This window comes from Rousettus aegyptiacus, unplaced genomic scaffold (genome assembly GCF_014176215.1).
Source record: "Rousettus aegyptiacus isolate mRouAeg1 unplaced genomic scaffold, mRouAeg1.p scaffold_m13_p_2, whole genome shotgun sequence".
NCBI classification, from domain to species: Eukaryota; Metazoa; Chordata; class Mammalia; order Chiroptera; family Pteropodidae; genus Rousettus; species Rousettus aegyptiacus.
Window position 1 is genome coordinate 115076160 of NW_023416295.1, and position 20481 is coordinate 115096640.

Below are 20481 nucleotides of genomic sequence, written 5' to 3' on the forward strand. Positions count from 1 at the left end.
TTCAACTTCAAATTTATTTTAATGATATGTACAGGAGTTAACAAGTCACAACTTAAACGTAACCGGTTATGGTAACCCCACACGACTCAGAATCATGCATGGTAAAGACAATGGCTTCATTCACATACAAAAAAGCATTACTTTGAGACTTATAATAATAGTATATTGAAATTTTGTGACATAAGCTTTCTGCAGAGTATTTTATAAAAATTTAAAGACCTGATTAATTAGTTAATAATTATTAGGAAAGATATAAACATTATTAGTAAAGTGAGGTTACAAGCAATTAATTTTAAAATTACACCAAGTACAGGGTTGGATGTAGTCTCATGAAATAAATGCTTGGTTAAGAAAATAGTTTTGAAAAAGATCTCATTGAAGCTATGTATTAATTTTGTCAAATCAGGTTATATAAATCAATTGTCAAGTTTATTCAGTTAAAGAAAATATGCCTATCCTTTCTTATACTCATAAGTACTTACATAGTCTTTATATACAAGTGAAGAAAAGCTCAATGTAAAAAATATACTGCCAATCCACTTACTATGGTTGAAAGAGCTCTTTATCTACATATTAAACTGCATTGATGAAAACATCCCATTTAAATCACATTCAACCATCATAAATATTTAAGCTGAGTATTGTTGTAAACAATAGAGAAAACCAAATTCTTTTATTTCATCACTGGGTAGGAATCTACTTCTCATCTTAGAGTGCTATAAAGGCTCAGCGTTTAATTTAATCAAATCCAAACCCCACTAAACATAAACAAAGTGAATGTTTCCAAAGTGCATAATTTTCAATTCATCCATGTGTAATATTTATCCAATTCCAGTTAATCAGCAAGAAAATAAAATGTACTTGGCTATAAAAATACTAAGGAATGTTATTGAAAAAGAAAGGCTATTTGGTAGAAGTAACTACAAAAATAATTAGTGTAAATCTTTGTAAAGCTTTAATGCATGAACATCAGTACACTTTCTTTCCATAAATCTTAAAGCATGATCAATACCAAGATTTTAAATTTCCACCTTTCAAGTACTTGAAAGAAAGTTGCAACAAAGTGTCTCTTCCAAAATTAAACAAGAAGAATGATCATGCAGGTGTTAATCTGCTAACATTTGGGGACATTGCTATCTGTGTTGGGTTGTCATCTCTGGCTCCACTGGCAGCAAATACAGGCAAGGAGGAGTTACTCTGAAATGCAGATGTAGAACAACTAGTCAGTCCAACATTTTCCTCTTCACCAATGTCTGAATCTGGTGTTGTAACTTCACTGTCCTGAAGCCCCAAGATCTCACAAACTGCTTGTGGCAATTCCTAAATATGAAAAATCAAACACAAAACCATCATTCACTAGAGAAAAAATAATCACAAAGTTACACTTTTAATTAAGACTACATTGACTCCAGAATTGGAATGTTCTAATAGTAATTTGTGTGTACCCTCTCAACCTTCCCTCTCCACTCCAAATAAAATCTTAACCACTTTTTTTAAAAAGTGGTTCCCTGATCTTCTATTCCAAATTTGTCACTCTCTACCCCACCCACCACTCTCACAAACATAGTTTACTAATACTTGGCATTTATTCCATCCTTTTTTATACTATCTTATTTGCATTATATTTTTCCCTCAATACACAAAGTTTCCTTAAAGATAAGAAGTATCTCATCAATATGTTTTGAACAGAAGAGCTACCAAATAAGTGTTTATAGAATTGAACCAAAACAAGTACTTGGAACCATGAACAAATGACACATTGACACAAAAACCAAACAAGAATTCTCATAAAAATGCAAAAGCCAAATACATCAAAGCTATAATGACTTGGTTTAAATTCAGATCATAATATATCAAATTTGTCTTGTTTTCAGATAAATTAAGAGCATGACTGATACAAATGTAATGACACAGACTTAATTATATCTGATTTGCATCTGTCTTCATCTGGGGATTCCATATATTTAATATGAGGTCCTATCCTCTATTCACTAATTCAACCTGGTAATATACCAGTGCTTAAGTTCTATAGCCTCTTTGGTTGTGGCAGAAATGTTTTCATCGCTTTTACCACTTTGCCTTATGTGTTTCCCATTTAGCATAATTAATCAACTGTTTTCAATTATGTCCTATAAATCTATAATAGTAAACAAAATGCTAGCCAATTCTTTGTGTCTGCCTTCAAGCTGCTAAAACTGCTGTTTACTTCTAAGGAAAAAAATTGTTTCCTGACCAAAAACATAAAAAGACTTGCAATTATTTAAAACACTATATACCTTGCATTTTACCATCTGTAGAGAAATTGCTTCTGCTTTGCATAATACATCTTCCACATCAATTTTCATGGATAATTCATTGATATGCTAAAATGAATCAATAAAATAAAATGATAATAGAAACTAAAAGCACTACTATGTTCTACTACATAAACTATTACCAGTTATATTTTACTACAGATAAAATCCCTGAAATAAAAATATTCGCACATTACAAATAAATAGGAAATTCAATATATCTTAGATTATTTCAAATTTTAAAGCTAAAAGATAAGCTAATAAGCTTATGGAACATTAAATCCAGCAGCTGCCTCAAGTCTACTATGTCAAGTTATAGACGAAATACAGTATTTTTTTTTTTTAGAACTAAACTACATAAAGAGCATTTCTTGAATTTCCTTTTCTTCCTAATTAGCCAGGTAAAAATAACTGGCCAATATGTATTTGTTTAACTGTCATTCTCAGAATCAGCCCTAGTACTATTATTGAAACAGTTTAAGCTATTCAAGGGATTCAATAATATGTTTTGTATATTAGTACCTCCAAAGATATGTTTTGTATATTAGTACCACCAAACAGAGGAATGAGCCAAAATATTAAAATCTAAATTAAAGGAATAACTACCTTAAGTATTTCATTAAAACCATAATGCTTTTCCATTATTTGCTGTTTTTCTGATTCCAGAACAGCACAACAGAGAAGAAGATGGAAATTTTTACATGGTAGCCCAGTCCACATTACCTATAAAACATAGAACAACTATTTGGTAAACTATTTCAATTCCAAAATATTTTCCTCATAGATACAATGCTGAACTCTAAATGACTTCTATGCAAAGCAGTTGCCTAGATAGGGTAGTCTACTGTTTTTCTAGTTAGGAAATGAGGAGTAATGAGGGAAGTCATACCTTTACCTACAAAGTAACTAATATCAGAGTTTAACATATGTAAATATGATGAATTTCAAATGTGGCTCTTTAGATAACCAGAATAAGCAAATCACTGAGTCTAACCAATATGATAAATGGTATTAATTAAAGAGCCACAGCCATGAGGTTAAGTTTAAGGTACAGTAGGGGGCAGAGGCATTGTCATATTTTTCTGAACTTTCAGTTTCTCACTTTTAAATTATCTTCGGTCTCTGCGGGGCGGGGCGGGGAGGGGGGAGCTAAATCCTAGAACTAAAAAAAAAAAAATCAGTTATACAATGCATGGAATCAAAAACACCCAGAGATAACTCTACATTCTAAACATCCTATTATATAACTCAGTGTGTCCCTGATTGTGACAAAAACTGAATCAACTACTCAAAATTTATACCCAAACACATAAAACATTCGATCAGTAGTTGCACTTCTTCATATTAAAGTAATACCCTCACATTTAAGGCCTTAATTTCCCCCCGGTTAATGTACCTAAAAATATCTATCTGGAAAGATAAAAAGATACACATAAACAATTATATTAGAGAATACCTGAAATGTTTTTACTTTTTTCATCAGAAGTAAAGTAAGTGAATAATTTTCAGACTAAATGCAATTCTTAAGTTTAATTAAAATATAATTAACCCCAAAGGTTTCATTTAAAGTTCCAATGTATTTGGTAAACAAAGACTGGAGAGTTATTATAGCTATGTGGTAATACTATTATTCTCAATTCATTCTTTAAAAAAGTTGAGATACTGATTTAACAAAATTGATAAGCTTTAAAATGAGTCCCGGTAAAGAACATATGGGTTTTGCTTCTAATTTCATATGGAAAATTATCCTCCACAAAGCAATAATCCTTCTATCAGTTTATCAGCTTCTCTAATGGTTGTATAGTCGCCAAAAGTAGAGGAAACACTTCTCAGCCTCAGAGGGCACTGAGGTTCCATTGTATGTAAGTCTATTTACTATCCAAATGGATTCTCTCCCCCATGCTTTCCTTGGGAGAATTTCTGTAATGCTTTATTTTTGTAAAGATAAGGGAGCAGTCAGTCATTATACCAATATTTTATTCTAAAAGCACATCAATCTGTTAGCATTTACAGATATTTGAGAAAAAACTAATGATTTTCTGGTTTTCATCAGGAGTTGTCCTGGGTGCAAAATGGAATAAAGGGATACACACCAAAAGTATGATCGTGAATATCTTCTAGAGCAGGAGAAAGGGCAATGGGACTCATGGTGGTTAAAGGTGCTAGCTGTATATTTTTTTTTTACCTTGGAAAAAAAACTATAAATAAATATGATAGAATGTTTATATATGTTAAATATGGATGGTGAAATATGTGTTGTATTATTTTTAGTATTTTGCTCTAACTTAAATTTCTTTTAAAAGTAAAACATAAGTCAGCTTCTTCCCAATATCTCAGACTACAAATAAAGTGCCATCTCAACTGACTGGCCTGTCAAAGTATCCTTCAACTCTATACAAATCTATACCATGATGTGGCAGAGCCTCACACAGTCAAGTCTCCCTAGAAAACAATACCAGCACAAATGGTCTAGAGAACTGGTTCTGGGAAACATACTGGCCCCAAACCTCATAAGGATTATGATTTACAGAAAAAAGCTCCAAAAACCAGATGTTCAGTTCAAGATCATTAATTTTTAAGGAGAAACAACAAAATATCAGAATTCTGAAACACATTTGCTTTACAAACTGCAGTTAGGCTATTACAATCCATTTATACTCTACAAAAGAAATTGTTGCTTTCTTTCTATATTACATTTGTATAATTCAAGAACTTACCTCCCATAAACGAAGAATATCTAGAAAACTAAATTCTCTTTTAAATCTGATTAAAAGCCATCTGAAGCAAAAATAAAGGTATCCAGAGTCCTGAGATTCTGTACAGAAGAAAAAATATATATATGGCTTACTCTTAAGCTAATTATCTCAGGACCAGTTACCTATTTCAAACTCAAATTTTTCTATGCATTTTAGGTTACTATAAATGTAATTGTCTTCTACTAATTCAAGGAAACAATTCAAATTTGCAGGCTAACTTCTTTAACAGAAAACCACCAAATAACAATAAATAATTCATTTTATGAACAAACTGTTTTAAGATATAATTATACAAAGCCTGTTTGGTCCCACACTATTATTTCTCGAAGGAACCCAGGGAACAGCAGTAGACTATATATGTCTTTAAAAGAGTTATTTACATTTTTTCTGTGTATCAAACTACAATTTATTGAGTATAAGTTTTGAATCACTAAACTTACCTAAGTAACTGCAAAATCCACTGTCCAACAATCGAAGTAAGGTACTTAGTTGAATTAGTTGGGTTTTCATTCCTTGCATTTGTTCTTCAAAATTTTGATGCTTTATAAAAGAAAATACATGTTACCAAACAAGTAGTATTTAATAAATATTTTATAGTACATAATCACTGATAACTAAACCATGAGTGTATAGACAAATGTTGGACTCATACCACACTGTTATATTTTAAAAATCACAACAAATTGAAAAGCTAAAGCAATGTTAAAAAGGAGGGAAAGAGAATCCTTGGTCTCAAAGTAAGGATTTTTTTCCCCTCGATTCATTTGATTTTGATAAAGAATGTAGAGACAGCACCAGAACACTGATATACAAATATCTTACATCAACCAAGACTAGGTGAAAGGAACATACATTTAGGAAATAAACTTTTATCAAATCACCTCCATTTTTAAATATTTCTTCAAATTATCACATGAAATAAAATTAATTTTAGCTTTAACATTTATCTTAAAGAGTTTACTAATTATTTCTTAGACTTGATAACATTAGGAAAATCTATAAAGTCAAAACCATTTTCACGACAATATTAATAGATTACATGCATTTTGCATTTTAAATTCTCCCACAAATGTAGAGGCTATATAACATGTGATACCACCATAAACTAAATACAGGAGCAGATAAAAAAAATCCAGCTGTCTTCCACTAAACTAGACATTAAAGAAAATGGAAATGTAAAACAATCCCTCTTCTCAGTAAACTGTTTTGGCAAACTAATGTTTCATTTAAAAATGTTACATATATTAAGATTTGATAGGTTTACTGTTATTTTTAAATGAATAAATATTTATAAATTTCTCAGTATTAATTTTTCATATGATAAACATCAGATATAACCCACATAAACAAATGCTCTTGGATCCTCAATAATATTTAATAATATAAACAGGTTCTGAGATACAAACTTTGAAAACTGCTATTGTTCACATGCTTTCAAAAAATTTCAAAGTTGAGTAGATTCCCTATAGGCACTTCGGTAAAAGAGAGGGCACCAAAATAAATAAAAGGTTTCTTAGAGAATTCTTATCCCTTTCAAATGTGTACTAACACTTCTATGGTTGACATACTGCCCTAATTTTTGTGAAAAGCCTATGAACATCCCCCCCCCGCCCCGCCACACACACACACACCCTTCTTTTTTAGTTTTAGAGACAATAATAGTGCTTTATTAGAAGTATCTATCACATTAGAAACCATTCTTGATAAAAAAAAAAAAAATTAAAAACTACTGATTCTTTATAATCTGGTTTCTCTTTAATGATTTAAAACACTAGTTTAATAGACTAACATAACCCTTTGAGATATAGTTTCTTCACATTTACCACATGGACCTGTAGGGAAAAGACAGAATTAACTCTAACGGCATCATTTTTGTTATGACACAACCAAAGGCTAAGTTGGTTTGAGAGTTCCAACATGGCATAGTCACTCCAGCTATAAAAAGAAGCAGTCCCAAAATGACAGAAGCCAACTATTAAAAAAATAGCTAATTCTCCTGGAGAAGGGGAAATAAGATCAACAATGGATATACAAAAGGCTTCAACTGTATCTGTAAATAAATATATATGCATATATACACATGCATATATATTATACGTGGGTGGGAGATGAGAAGGATGGGAGGAACTAAACTATATGGCAAAATAAATGGTAGGTATAAGAAAGTTCATTAGATTATTCTGCAATATTTTTGTCCATAATAGACAAAGTCTATGCCTACCTAGGCCTACATTAGATGTAAGTATCAACAAATCTATGAACAATAGGTTCAGCCATCACATAAGAAATAAAATCTTATATGAAATAAAGTTGTAAAACAAAAAGGAGTCAAACAAGAGCACCAATTTGAAGATACCAAAAATAGCAATACAGTGAAAAAAAATCATGCAATTATTTTGATTGCAACATACTGCCCTTTCATTCAAGTATTATGAAAAAAAGTTAGTAAACATTTATAATATATTAAAAGATCTTTTTAGAATAAAGACTAGAACAATCCCCAGACCAATCTTAATAGAAAAGGCCAATAGAGAACACTAACTATGAAAAAGACAAAAACTTGAACCTTCATATACAAAAATGACAACTAGTCTGTAAAGTGTATATTAGATGTTCAGTAAGTAATCTTTATATTTGAGACCTAAACACATGCATATGTATGTATGTATTAGGCATCATAAGCCAATATATTTACATATGCCAATACTGGCTCAGTTTTATGAAAACTGTTACTATAAAAAACTAAATGCAGTTAATAAATTGGAATATCTACTATAAGTAGAGGTCTAAACTAAACACTGGGGAAATAGTCATGTGTTTATTCTACAAAAATCTGTTGAACAAAAACTTTATGCCAGATAGTAGAAAAATTCTGGAAGCATACCAGAGAACTAGTTAAACAAAGACAAGAACCCTTTATCAAGGAACATACTAGCTCTAGTGAAAACAGGATAAATAACAAAAACACAAAGAAGGCAGACACGAGTTTTTATACAATTAGTATCAGTTGTACAGACCTTTACAACAAATGCCTCAGGTTTCTAGAGCACTTGGGAGTAATTGGAACTAAGAAGGCAGGTAAAATCGATCAGTCAAAAAAGTAAAGAAGATAAATTACTAGATTACTGCAATTAATCTTTCCAAATAATTCAAAAACAGTTTTATAGGAAAGAACTACATAATTTGAGTATTAATTTAATAGTCAGATATTTTAAAGCTATCAAATCTTATCAAATATACATTTGGAAAAGGAACAAGAGAAGTGAGGATGAATGAGAGACTAGAGGAAATATACAAAAGTGGGAAAAATTCTGAAGGGTAAAGAAAAATAGGCAAGCAAGAGGGGGAGAATAGAAGTAATCAAAAAAAAGAAGGGTACCACTTCCAAATTTCACATTTGTATGCCAGAAACTCTAAGTTAAACCCTATGTTGGAGAGAAACATTTTATATGATTACATATTCAAGATCTTTATCCTCTTGCAAGCAAGCCATTTCAATATCTGACATCAAGGCCCATCATCAAGGATATTAGTTTTATTTTAAAATAGTACAGTGACCTATGTAGTCCAGCCTTTAGATTTCATATGCCTTTATCTACTTTTAGACCCTATGTTTATTTTTTTCTTTCTAACAGATTACTTGAGAAGATTTATTTCCCTGTTAACACTTCCTCTGTACTACTGTCCTAGAACTCTTGTCACCAAGATTTATCAATGATAATAAAATGTTCTTTGTAGTAATACGTATATATAGACATAGTTCAACTCTAATAACACATGCTTCTGAGAAAATAACAGTGAATTACTAAGAAAGTGTCAGTGCTACAAACAGTTCAAACACACATGGAGAAAAATCAGTTCCCTATAATGACAAAATCCAAAATGTTCACAAAAAGTAAGGCTATTACTTGGCATGACTAAGCTTTATCTCTGAAAACAGATGATATAAAAATTCACAGACTTCACAAGAACTGAACTCATCTATTTCATCAATATTCTATAATGACTCATGGCTCTTCTGCAGAACATAAGCATTTACCAATATTAAAACCTGATTTTTCCTGTACTGCAGGCACTATCTACTTTTTTGTATTAAAAACAATGTCAGTATTCCAAGCCTCTTGAAAAGGCTATTTTAAAAAGAAATGACATGGAGCAAGTTTTTTTAAGTTCCATCACAACTGGCTAAATATAAACATCAATCTTAATAAGATTATACAACTAAAATCTTCAAAATTAGTTTGATTAAAGGAAGAAACCCCTGTTCTTACCATTTGGTCCATGTAGGAGGCAAAGCACCAAAAGGCATCTACCTCATTTTCCATCACATATAAAAGAGGGGAAAGTAAGTCACTCATTCCTTGCACATATCCTAAGAGGAATAGAAAAAAATAATCATGTCTCTGGAAACCTAAGTTTTATGTGTCCTTCTGTCTATATCACCACCATTCCCTTAAAAATTTCATCTTTTCTTTGGTTCAGCAACTGAAAGATACTGATATTTACCAAGAAAAGAAAATAAACAAGGAAGAGAAAGTCTAGCAATCAGGTGAGAAAGATGGGTTGCTTTAGATTGAGATGTTAAGCAGACATTTATCTGCTAGTATAAATCTTAGTGTAGATATCACTATCAAGAGTGGGTAATATATTAAAATGTCCAAAAGGATTATGAGAAAGAAGAGAGGTGAAAACCCAAAGGAACATCAAATGTATGAATACATACATACTCAAAGAAGATTTGAGAAAGAATAGTCAAAGAGGTTAAGGAAAAATAAATCAAGGAAGAAGAGTTCTGTAAAAGGGGAAAAAAGTTGCCACGCCAGAGTAGGCAACAATGCCAAACTGCCATGAGTAAGCCAAGTAAAGTAAGCAGTGAAAAGGATTCAACTGCTTTAGCAACCAGGTCATTGGTAATCTAAACAAAATAAGTCACAACAATCATGTACCTCTTTTTAAACCGGCATTACTATGTTCTTTTTCTTCCTTTTCTGGTTATTCTTATGCCCAACAAATGCTAGCAACTGGGTTGAATTCAATCAATATTTTGTGCCTAAAACTACCACTTTAACCACCTTTCCCTTAATGCTGTTATAATTTCTCGGTCATGACCCTAATTATAGCCTTTGTTTATAAGAAAAATTGGTAAGTTAAAGAATCAGGCCCCTCGCTTAAAAAGCAAAGTCTTGGTTGTTCTTTTCATCTGAACATGTCAAGCTTATTTTTCAGTTCCAACTTATAAAACACTCAATGCTCTTCTTTTACACTTAGACTTCAGATAAGACACAGATATTTGAACCAACAAAGGGACAGAGCTCATACTAAGCCTTCTCACATACATATTATCAATTCAACTTCAGTAAATTTTGTACATGTTAAAATTAGAGGGTTTTTTCCTATGATAGCTCCTGTAGAAAATATAGTCTTTCATTTGCAGATATAAAGCTTACATTTTTATCATTCATCAAAATCTATGTGCACTGAAGCCATTTAAAGAGTATATATTTTAAAAGGGAAGAGGTTATTTCTTCTAGAAATGATACACAACTCTGCATCACTCTTCCTATTTTGGAAAACTTTAAAAATAATCGAGGAAACACGTAAGCCAAAACCTCCTGAGAAAACTCAGATTAAAAGTATAACAGAGATGCACTCAAATCTTACATCAGGATCTCCTTAAAAATATTTAGCTCCATCTGCTCTGAGCCTCTCCCTTATCATCTATTGCTATGTCTAGTCTTTTTTAACCTATGTTAATTTTACACTATATCCTGTGAAAAGTATGGCTCTACTCACATTAGCACAAAATAAAACTTGGGTTCTGATAAAAGGTATGTGATTATTGCAGTACCAGACGATGGAGTTACCAAGACATTTGGAGAAAAGTGCCAGAAAAAAACTACATAGGACAAGATATCTAACTGTAAGCATTTCTACATATCTACTGCAGATGCATTTTGTAATTATGCACACTTGCAATGATTAATTTTACGTGTCAAGTTGAGTGAGCCATAGGATGCCCAGATGTCTGGTTAAACATTATTTCTGGGAATGTCTGTGAAGGTGTTTCTAGAAGAGATTAGCATTTGAATTGGTAAAGTGATTAAAGCAGATGGCCCTCCCCAGTGTGGATGGGCATAATTAAATCTGTGAGGGCCTGAATAGAATAAAGAGATGGAAGAAGGCTGAATCTGCTCTCTGCCTGGCTCCTTGAGGTGGGACACTGATCTTATCCTGCCCTGTTTTCCCAGTTCTCATGTCTTCCGACTTGCACTGGCATCTACACTGTTCACCTGGCTCCCCTGTTCAGTTCTTCAAACTACACCACCAGCTTTCTTAGGTCTCCAGCTTGCAGATATCAGATTATGAGATTTCTGGTTTTTTCTTTCTTTCTCTCTTTTCCTCTCAGTGTGTAAATATATATTAAAATATAGTCTTAAAGATTCTGTTTCTCTGGAGAACCATGACTGATACAACTTTAAAAAAAAAAAAAAGAATAAGTAGATTGGAAGGAAGATTAAATTGTTGTCAAAACTTTCCTACATGGCACTGACACAATGAAAACAATGACAAATATAAAGGCTAAACCAATTAAAGCATGAAAGAAATTGGATGTGAATTCAAGAAATTGCAAAAGAGTACTATTTTACTGGGTCTGACTGACTGCAACTGTTCTATAACAGAAGTATTTCAAAATGTGCTATTCAAAAGATTTACACAGCACCTTTCCTCTGGGGTAAAAATGTGTTTTATTCTAAAGTTATAATGAATAAAAACTTCTAAGAAGCTATTTTAATCCTTTAAGTCTTCAGCTTTTATATGGCATCACCACCACATTTCTGTAAGTCTTAGCTGAAACAATCTTTGTATTCTAGTTGCTTTTAATCTGTTTTATTCTACACATGGTGTTCGTTGTGGTATGTCATGAGTTGTGGGGGTGGAATTAATGTACAAATTCCTTTTAATTAAGGAAAGATTAAAGCTGTTTAAATTAGCATTCAGAGACACTGAGATTATGTACTAGTGGTGACTGATGCACATCTTAATCAGCACTATAATTTCTGAAGTAGTTCCCTAAAGTTATTTTCATAGCAAATTTATTTCAGTGGAGAGGTTTGAGAAATGGACTTCTTACCATCTTAGTGTACACTTTCTCATACCAGAAAAAAAATTTTCATCTACATGTAGGTCAATTTTACAGCTTAAATGAACCTTAGATCTCAGAGTAGCAAATTAAAAAAAAAATCTTAGTAGTTGTAAATCATTTTTAAATCAGACACTGCCTGTCTTCTTATAGACGTTACTTTGAGTATAATTTAACTTTTCATTGGTTATTCGGGATCATCATTATAAATATACACTATAAAAAAGATACTTCCATAGAAATATCCTAGGTGTAGTCTTTGGACTAACTAAAAATCTTTCCTCCTTGAGGTTTTCTGTCCACTTTTGATAACTTTTGTCTCTTCTGTCTGCTTTTGATAATTTTTGTCTTTTTCCTCATGATTAATGACATTGTATTTAATACAAATATACCTACCTATACCTACCTCATCTATGGGCTGAGAAGTCAAACAACTAAATGATAGAATCACTTATAAAAATAAATTCAAAGCCCGAGTTCCTTTACTACAAGTAAAAAGCAAGAAATTTGATTCACTGCTCTATGAAAATTACCTGGCTTCTCACAAAGCCAGAGTTCTTAATGGGAGAGAACCTTGGCAATGTTTCAGATAACTCAAGTATCTGACTAGAAAGAAAGTGGGGTTAATACAGACGAATGAAGATAGCGATTTATCAGTTAGCTGGTCTGGGCCTATGTCCTGAAAAGAAATGAGTATTCAGGAACTCCTGAGAATATGCATGAACTTCTATCTTAAAATTACCACCTGAGAGTTCAGGTCAATGCCCTTTGCTCCCTTGTACTATGGTCCTATTCCCTACAGTGGGAACAGAAACCACAATGGCAAAGGGTCGGGGTGCTGAATGTGTAGTGGTAAGAATGCCAGTCTGAAAGACCTGGGTCTCCACCCCCAGGCCACTATTTACTGCTTGTGCAACCCTAGGTCACTCTCTGAATTAATATAACCACATTCATAAAGTAGGCACCTCTTCAAAAGGCTGCTATTCAAATCAAAATCTAAACTGAGTATGACAGCACTCTGTAACCTGAAAAGCATTTTACCAAGATGTTTTCTTGTCTTTTTTTCTTTTTTTTTACTTTATTGGTTTTTTTTTTAGGCAAGGCAATCCTTGGTTGACCTCACAGATTGCAAGGACCTTGTCAGTTTACAATACCTTATTTTTTATTTTTTATGCCTACAGCACTTGGTCTTCCTAGATGGTCTCCCATTCAAGTACTAACCAGGCTCAACCCTGCTTAGCTTACGAGATCGGACAGGATCAGGCTTGTTCAGGGTGGCATGGCCGTAGACCAATATGTTTTCAATGATCCATTGTGAGGCTCATTATAGGTATGATATATAGAACTACATTTAAAGAGAAATCTGTGATTTTCAACTTATTGTCACCAAAGAGGCAAGACAGAGTTTACATCTTTCCCTTATTTACATGTAAAAAGCCAAAAGGAATTCACAGATACAGTGATGAAAACATACCCATAATTCATTTGGGGTAAATATGCTGAATAGCCAATTACCTTCTCCAGAAGATGTCTCAAGCTGTATTAAAGTAATCTAGAAAACATCTATTTCCACTATCTTCCACTTGGGAGTCACTCACATGATAGGTAACTCAGAAACTTCCATTATTTTTTTTTTATTTAAGGATAGATGCTTAGGGGATTTGTTGGTCCTTTAAAGAAACAGCTCAAGTTCTCTTGCCCCTTAAAATATTGGTTCCTTGGATTTTTCACCCCTTAGCATTCCTTCTCATGCAAACTTCCACTCCATCTCCAGTTCATCTTTCAACCCATTCTTGGTAGGAAATGGACTTACCAAGAAAAGAGAGCAAAGTTCCATGTGCCATAGATAATTATCTAAACTGCTTGTCTAAGATACCAGTATTTTTCTTCACAAGGAAAAAAGCATATCAAACAAAGGTTTCTATACTTTCTCACTTCACAGAATCCTTAACGTCACAGTGATTTTTTCCAAGCCACCCCAGGCTCAAAAAGTAACTAACATTTCCGTTTCTTAAGTAGTTAGATCCAAATAACTTAAGTATTTATGTCCTATGAATTTAGCACCCATTGGGCACTACACTATTTCTCAAACCTTGAAATCCAATTGGACACCACCATCCTCATTCGTGTTCCTCACCTATTTTCACCAGTACCTGCTTATTACAGCAAAGCCAAAAACACTGCTTTGCAGAGATATAACTTCATCAGAAGGAATGTGTCAATCTAATGCTGAAACCCTAACCTACTTTGGCTAGTAGTTAGTGTTCTACAAATGTCACTGTTATTTCCCTTTAAAATTTAAAGCACCTCATGATGCCGTGAGTTTGCTACGGCAATACAGTGCTCCTCAGCGCAGTTTGGGAACCACAGCCTTTTAAGTTTCCAGGCCCCTGTAGAACACCTATAAAGACTAGCCATAGAGCTATTATATACATATGCCTAACAGGCTAATAAATCTAAATTTTAAAATAAATAGATATAAATCTTTTTAAATTAGAATATTAGAGAACTTACCTAAATCAAAGTCATACATACAGTAAGTCATCAAAATGTCATGAAGCAAAATCAACCCTGGATTATCCTGTCCTTCATAAAACTTGTTTGTTCGATCTGTTCTGTTAACATCTTTTTCTGAGGAGGAAAATCATCACATATTTGAAAATCTTTCAAAAAAACAGATTTTTATAAAGCTCATACCTTATAATTACAGGATTATTTTTCTTGCTATTTTACCCTCTTCCAAGCTTTTACTTAATGAAAATAGTTCATCAAATTCCACTTCAGATATGTTAAAAGTAACATTTTAGAATATTATTCAAAGCTCAGTCCACCTCCTTATGAGTATATTTTTCAATTTTTATCTAAACACAAATCTTTTTGAATAGTAGGAAATATTTCCAATTAATTAAAAGCAACACTAAGTAATGATTTCACATTAGTTAGCAATAAAAATGCCAATCATGAATGCTTATGATAGGCAGTACTATTTAAAAACAGTAACAAAAAAACCTACTATACAATTAAGCATAATCAAAGAGATTTGTTTCATTTATATTTGCTTCTTTCAGTATCGGAAGTATTATCAACTTCTTTTTCATGTCCCATAATCGTCTTCAGGACAAGTTACTTCCTTATCCTCATATATACACTATTCACTTTACGTATTAGTATAAGCTATTTTAATTTTGAAAAAAAAAAGAATATCCAAATTTTGCTGGAAATTATTTCATGATATTAAAAACAGATTTGGAAACATCACAAGAGTAACTTATACTGATTAGGCAGAAATCTTTAAAAACTCAAAACAATTACTCTATAATCAATTCTGTTTAAAAGTTATAATTGACCCTTGAAACCTATATAATTTTAATTAAAAAATTAAACTAATTTTAATTAAAAATAATTTTTAAAAAAGTTGACACAATGCAGTGTGTGTGTGTAGATATATATACACACACATATATATATGCCTGTTAAATTGTATACCTAAAATTTACTGGATTTTGTTAACCAATGTCATCATTAAAAAAAAAGTTCGCAGGGCAATATACAGATGATATATTATTGAATCGTACCTTTGAAATCTACATAATTTTATTAACCAATGTCACCCAAATAAATCTAATTTAAAATAAAGTCATAACTGACCTCCACCCTCGCACCCCTCAAAAGGAATAATTTGAAAACATTCTCAATATTTATGAAGAGATGAGAAGGTATTTTAACAACAAAGTAGAATCAAACGAGAGAAAATGACAAGAGCTTAGGTTCTGTAAGAACATTTTTTAAATTTGAGAATATTCTAGATTTCTGTTAAAATATACATAACATTTAATTTTTAAAAAATCTATAAAATTGTGGATACATTTTTCAAATAAGAAAAAGCAATGCTAAAAAAAAAAAATCATGCCATAAATGTAAAATCTCATTTAAACATGTAAAAAAGGTTTCAGCTTCCTTATACTTGATAAAGAGGTAGACACTAAGTTTTTTATTAACTCGAGCACAATTTACATAGTCATAAAGCCAATATAACATAATAGGTGTTTTAAACATAGTAAAAAGTTAGTTGTACCCTCATGAACTTTTTTTCCTCGTATATTTCTGCCAGGCATAAAACAAAAAAAGGAACCAAAAAAGGTATTCTATAAGGAAAGTATTTCTAGAAAAAAAAAATGAGTACTTAGGTTTAAAAAAAAAAAAAAATCCCTAATTAAAGCCAACTTTCCACCTAACTTGAAATAGCTAAAAAAGACTGGAGAAAAATACAGCCATGCCAACTGATCCCATTTTACATTCACCGTCACCACCTCAAGTGGGCCCTTAATGCTGCCTGGCAATCATACTCTATTTCTCTCATCCTTCTCCCTATTCATGCAATTATTTTACACCTCCTCTCTCCTCAAGACTCCAACATGTTATCTTCTCCCACATCCTAGCTCTCAGATAAGGATTTTGCTTCCTATTTCTGAGAAAATAGAAGTTATCCAAAGAGAACTTCCACAGGTTCCGACTATTTTAACCATGTAATTGCATGTGTAGCCATATAGTCTCCCTTCTCTTCTATCACTATAAATGAGCTTCCATGATCGTGCCTGAGACCAACCCTTGTTCATGTGCATGAAATCCATCCTTTATTTGCTACCCAGACATTACTCTAGTAATTCTTGTCTATCTCTAGTTTCATGAGGTTTTCCTCTCTACTGAACCACTCCCACCCAGTATTCAACCACTTGTTTTTCATCACGAAAACTTTTTTTAACCCTCACTTTTCCCCCTCTTTAACTACTGGACCATTTTCTGTCTGTTTAAGAGCAAAACTTCCTGAAAGAGCTGTGTATATTCTCTCCAAGTCCTCTCCTCCCATTCCTTCCTGAACACACTCCAATCGGGCTATCATATCCACCACTCCTCCAGAACCCTTCTTTAAGCAAAATCTTCAGAGATGCTTTTTACTGTGCAATGTTCAATCCAAGTCTTCACCTTACTTGATAGTCCAGTCATTCCTTGAAATAGTTGCTTCACTTCACTTCTAGGACAAACTCAAGTTTTCCCTTTTTTTCTCTGGCTTGTTTCTCAATCTCTTTTGCTGATTTCTCCTAATTATTCCAATTTATAAAGTGTCTCAGAGCTCAGTTCTTGGACCTTTTCTCCTAAATCCATTCACTCCCTTGGCAATTCATCTAGTCTATCATTTACACACTGGTGACCTCTAAATTACTATCTCCAGCCACTCCCTTCCATGCATTCCAGCCCAAAATATCCACCTTCTACTCTATTATTTATGAACATCCAACAGGCATTTCTCAAACTTACCAAGTCCAAAACTAACTTCCAAATATTCCTTTCCAAGCTTACTTCTCTCATAGTTTCAATGTCTCAATAAAAAATGACAACTCCATTCTTCCCGTTGCCCATCTTAAAACTTTGGAGTCATTCTTGAGCCTGTTTCTCTTATCTGACACTGAAAAATCTGTTAATCTTCAAAATACATGTAGAAACCAAAATTGATCATCTCCCAACCATTTGCTCCGCCCACCACCCTGACTCACTCCCCCCTTGCCACACTCGTTTCCTTGCTCTTCAAACATGTAGAAGTCTTAATGTAGAAAGAAATCTAGACCACGCTGTTCTATTCCCCTCTGCCTAAAATGTCCTTCACCCAGATAGTTGCACAGCATACACGCTATGCTTCTTCAAGTCTCTATTCGAATCTCCCTCACTCGAATGCAAGCCCCTGATCGAGCAACCATTTTCTTGTCTGAGTTACAGAAATAGCCTCAAATGGTTTTTCCACTTCCACTCTCGCCTCCCACAGCTATTCTCCAGATGGCAGCCAGAGTGATTTGTTAAAACAAAAGTCGAATCATGTCACTCTTCTGCTCAGAATCTTCCGGTGACTCTCCAATTCGTGCAGAGCAAAAGCTCAAGTCTTTACAATAAACTATAAGGTACTATGTGATCTGTACCTTTCCTCCAAAATTTCTTCTCTGATCTCATTAGTTTCCATCCTACTCACTCCAGCCACACTGACCTGTCTGCTATGCTTAAACATGCAGAGATCCTGGAGTGGAAACAAGTCTAACACATGTTCCTTTTTGCTTGGCTATCTGTATAGGTCGTGCATCCCCTTCTTCAAGTTTCTACTCAAACATCACCTTCTCAGTAAAAGCCTTCTCTGGTCACTCGAGTTAAAACTGCAACATTATACATAAACTTCCTAACCATCTTCCCTGTCTTATTTTTCTATTTAGCACTTATCACTAACATACCATATATGTTACTTACTTATCTTGTTTACTCTCTGTTCTTCCCCACAGGAACAGAAGCTCCTTGAGGGCAAGAATTTTCTGTTTTGTTCACTGACGAATACCCAATACTTAGTGGAGAACCTACTACATAATAGGCACAAAGTAGATACTGAATCAATGTGGGAATATTTAAACAATCAATGTGATTTTTAAAAAGATCCTGGTGATTATAACATGCAGTCAAAATTAGGAACCTATGCTCTAAAGACTAGATTTCTTGGACCTTCTTATCTGCCTCTCTTTTTTCCCTATGTGACAGTATCTATATCCATAAGTATTTATACTAATAATACCCAAACTTGTATCTCTTACCCAGACTACTCCAGATTATTCAACTAGCCACCTGATTACATTTGTACACCTCACCTTAAGGAATATATAGTCAACATCTAATTCAACTTCACCATACTCCATTCTCTTCATCTCGCTAAGTGGTACCACCAACTACTATACTTCTCAAATCAAAAGTAGTCCCACCCTTGATTTCTCTTTCCCCTCCACACCCCACACTTAATAAGAAAGTATTATCAAGTCTATCATCAAAATATAATTTGAATTCATCTATTTCTCCATTTCTCTGCTATCACCATCTCTTGCTTGAAGCAATTTCTACTAATTGGTCTCCCTGTTCCTACTCTTAACTTTGATTCAATCCATTTTCCACACAGCAGAAAAAAAAAATAAACATAGAAACAAGATGGTCTTACTGATAATGTTCCAAAAGTTACTCCTCATAATTAAAATAAAATTTTAAGTATATGCAAATTCTTGTCACAATCCACAAGGCCTACAGCTTACCTGTGTATTTTTTAATAAAGTGGATTTATACCAAGAAAAAAAACCTTTTGGTAATCCTGCCTAAAAAATTATTTTAGAAAAAGTATTGTAAGAAAAAGAATGCTTTAAAACCAACTTTCATACTTCTACTGGTAAAAAGAATGGTAAAGCTGAAAGGCCACTTAATAATTAGATCTGATTATGAATGAGTCTGGACTATGGAACTAATTAGATGATAAGGACAACTTACTTTTTCTGAGCTTCCATTTTATTAACTGCTAAAAATGAGAAAACTAGACTAAGGTATGTTTAAATTTGAATTATATTATGGGGATTTAAAACATCTAAATTTTTCCTGCAATACCCTGGAAAGAATGCAAATAGGGCACAAGAAGATTGAGAGAATCAGTGCTATTATCAGTGTTGTCACTTGCCAAAAAGAGAAGAGGATATGGCCTATATAAAGAAAAGACTTGAAATACAGGCTTAGCTGATCTCTGAGATCCCTTCCATTTCAAATATTTTATGTCCAAGCAGGAAAAAAACAGTCCATTATCATTTTTTACTGAAACTAAAAAAAGGTTTCAGATGGAAACTTCAATAAACACTGTGCCTCAAGATCTCTAATCTTTTGACTCAGCCAGAGGAAGGACAGTTTATTCCAACATAATTTATTTTTCAGAAAAAATTAAGTTCTTTTTCAATCATATGTGCTATTGCCAAAAAGATCTCAGCATTTGTCTTTATGTCTACAAAAACTACCAAATCAGTCTGTTATGTTGGGCTTTTTACTACAATTTAAGAATTTTTTTTCATCCATGGGATGGTGGTGCTGACCATGGCAGTAAAAACATCCCTCTGTCTTCATTCATGAGGCTACAGATAAATCTATTCAAATACAATATAAGAATTAAAACAATAAGTTCCATTCATATCCAAATCTATCTTAAAATTAAATAGAGGCTAGTTAACAAGATAGTTAAGAGCATTAAAACTGGGTACTGCCCTTATTAACCACGTTATCTTGGACAAATTATTTATGCTTTTAATGCTTCAGTTTTATCAGTAACGTAGAGATTATCAACTGAAACTCACCAGGTAAGACATGCACAGCAATAACTATGCACTTTTCAATAACTTATACCAAGCTGGCCTTTATCTTAAGATCCAGGCAAGCCAGAACTCACTATTTGGAAATAAGT

At 32.9% G+C, this 20481-nt stretch overlaps 1 protein-coding gene and 1 pseudogene across 4 annotated transcripts in view; both read right to left on the reverse strand.

Moving 5' to 3' along the window:
• TBC1D15 (TBC1 domain family member 15) overlaps positions 1-20481 on the reverse strand; it is a 57378-nt gene continuing 36897 nt past the window's right edge. For 3 of the 4 annotated variants that reach the window (XM_016148375.2, XM_036236505.1, XM_036236504.1), the window contains 7 exons: positions 14706-14822; positions 9322-9422; positions 5491-5590; positions 5012-5109; positions 2901-3017; positions 2277-2363; positions 1-1320 (listed from right to left, as the gene is read on the reverse strand). In XM_016148375.2, the coding sequence (XP_016003861.1) occupies positions 1096-1320; positions 2277-2363; positions 2901-3017; positions 5012-5109; positions 5491-5590; positions 9322-9422; positions 14706-14822 (845 nt within the window). In that variant the 3' untranslated portion in view covers positions 1-1095. The remainder of the gene's footprint in view (positions 1321-2276; positions 2364-2900; positions 3018-5011; positions 5110-5490; positions 5591-9321; positions 9423-14705; positions 14823-20481) is intronic. The other variant, XM_016148376.2, reaches the window with a different exon arrangement.
• On the reverse strand, positions 13364-13482 carry LOC118614703 (annotated as a pseudogene).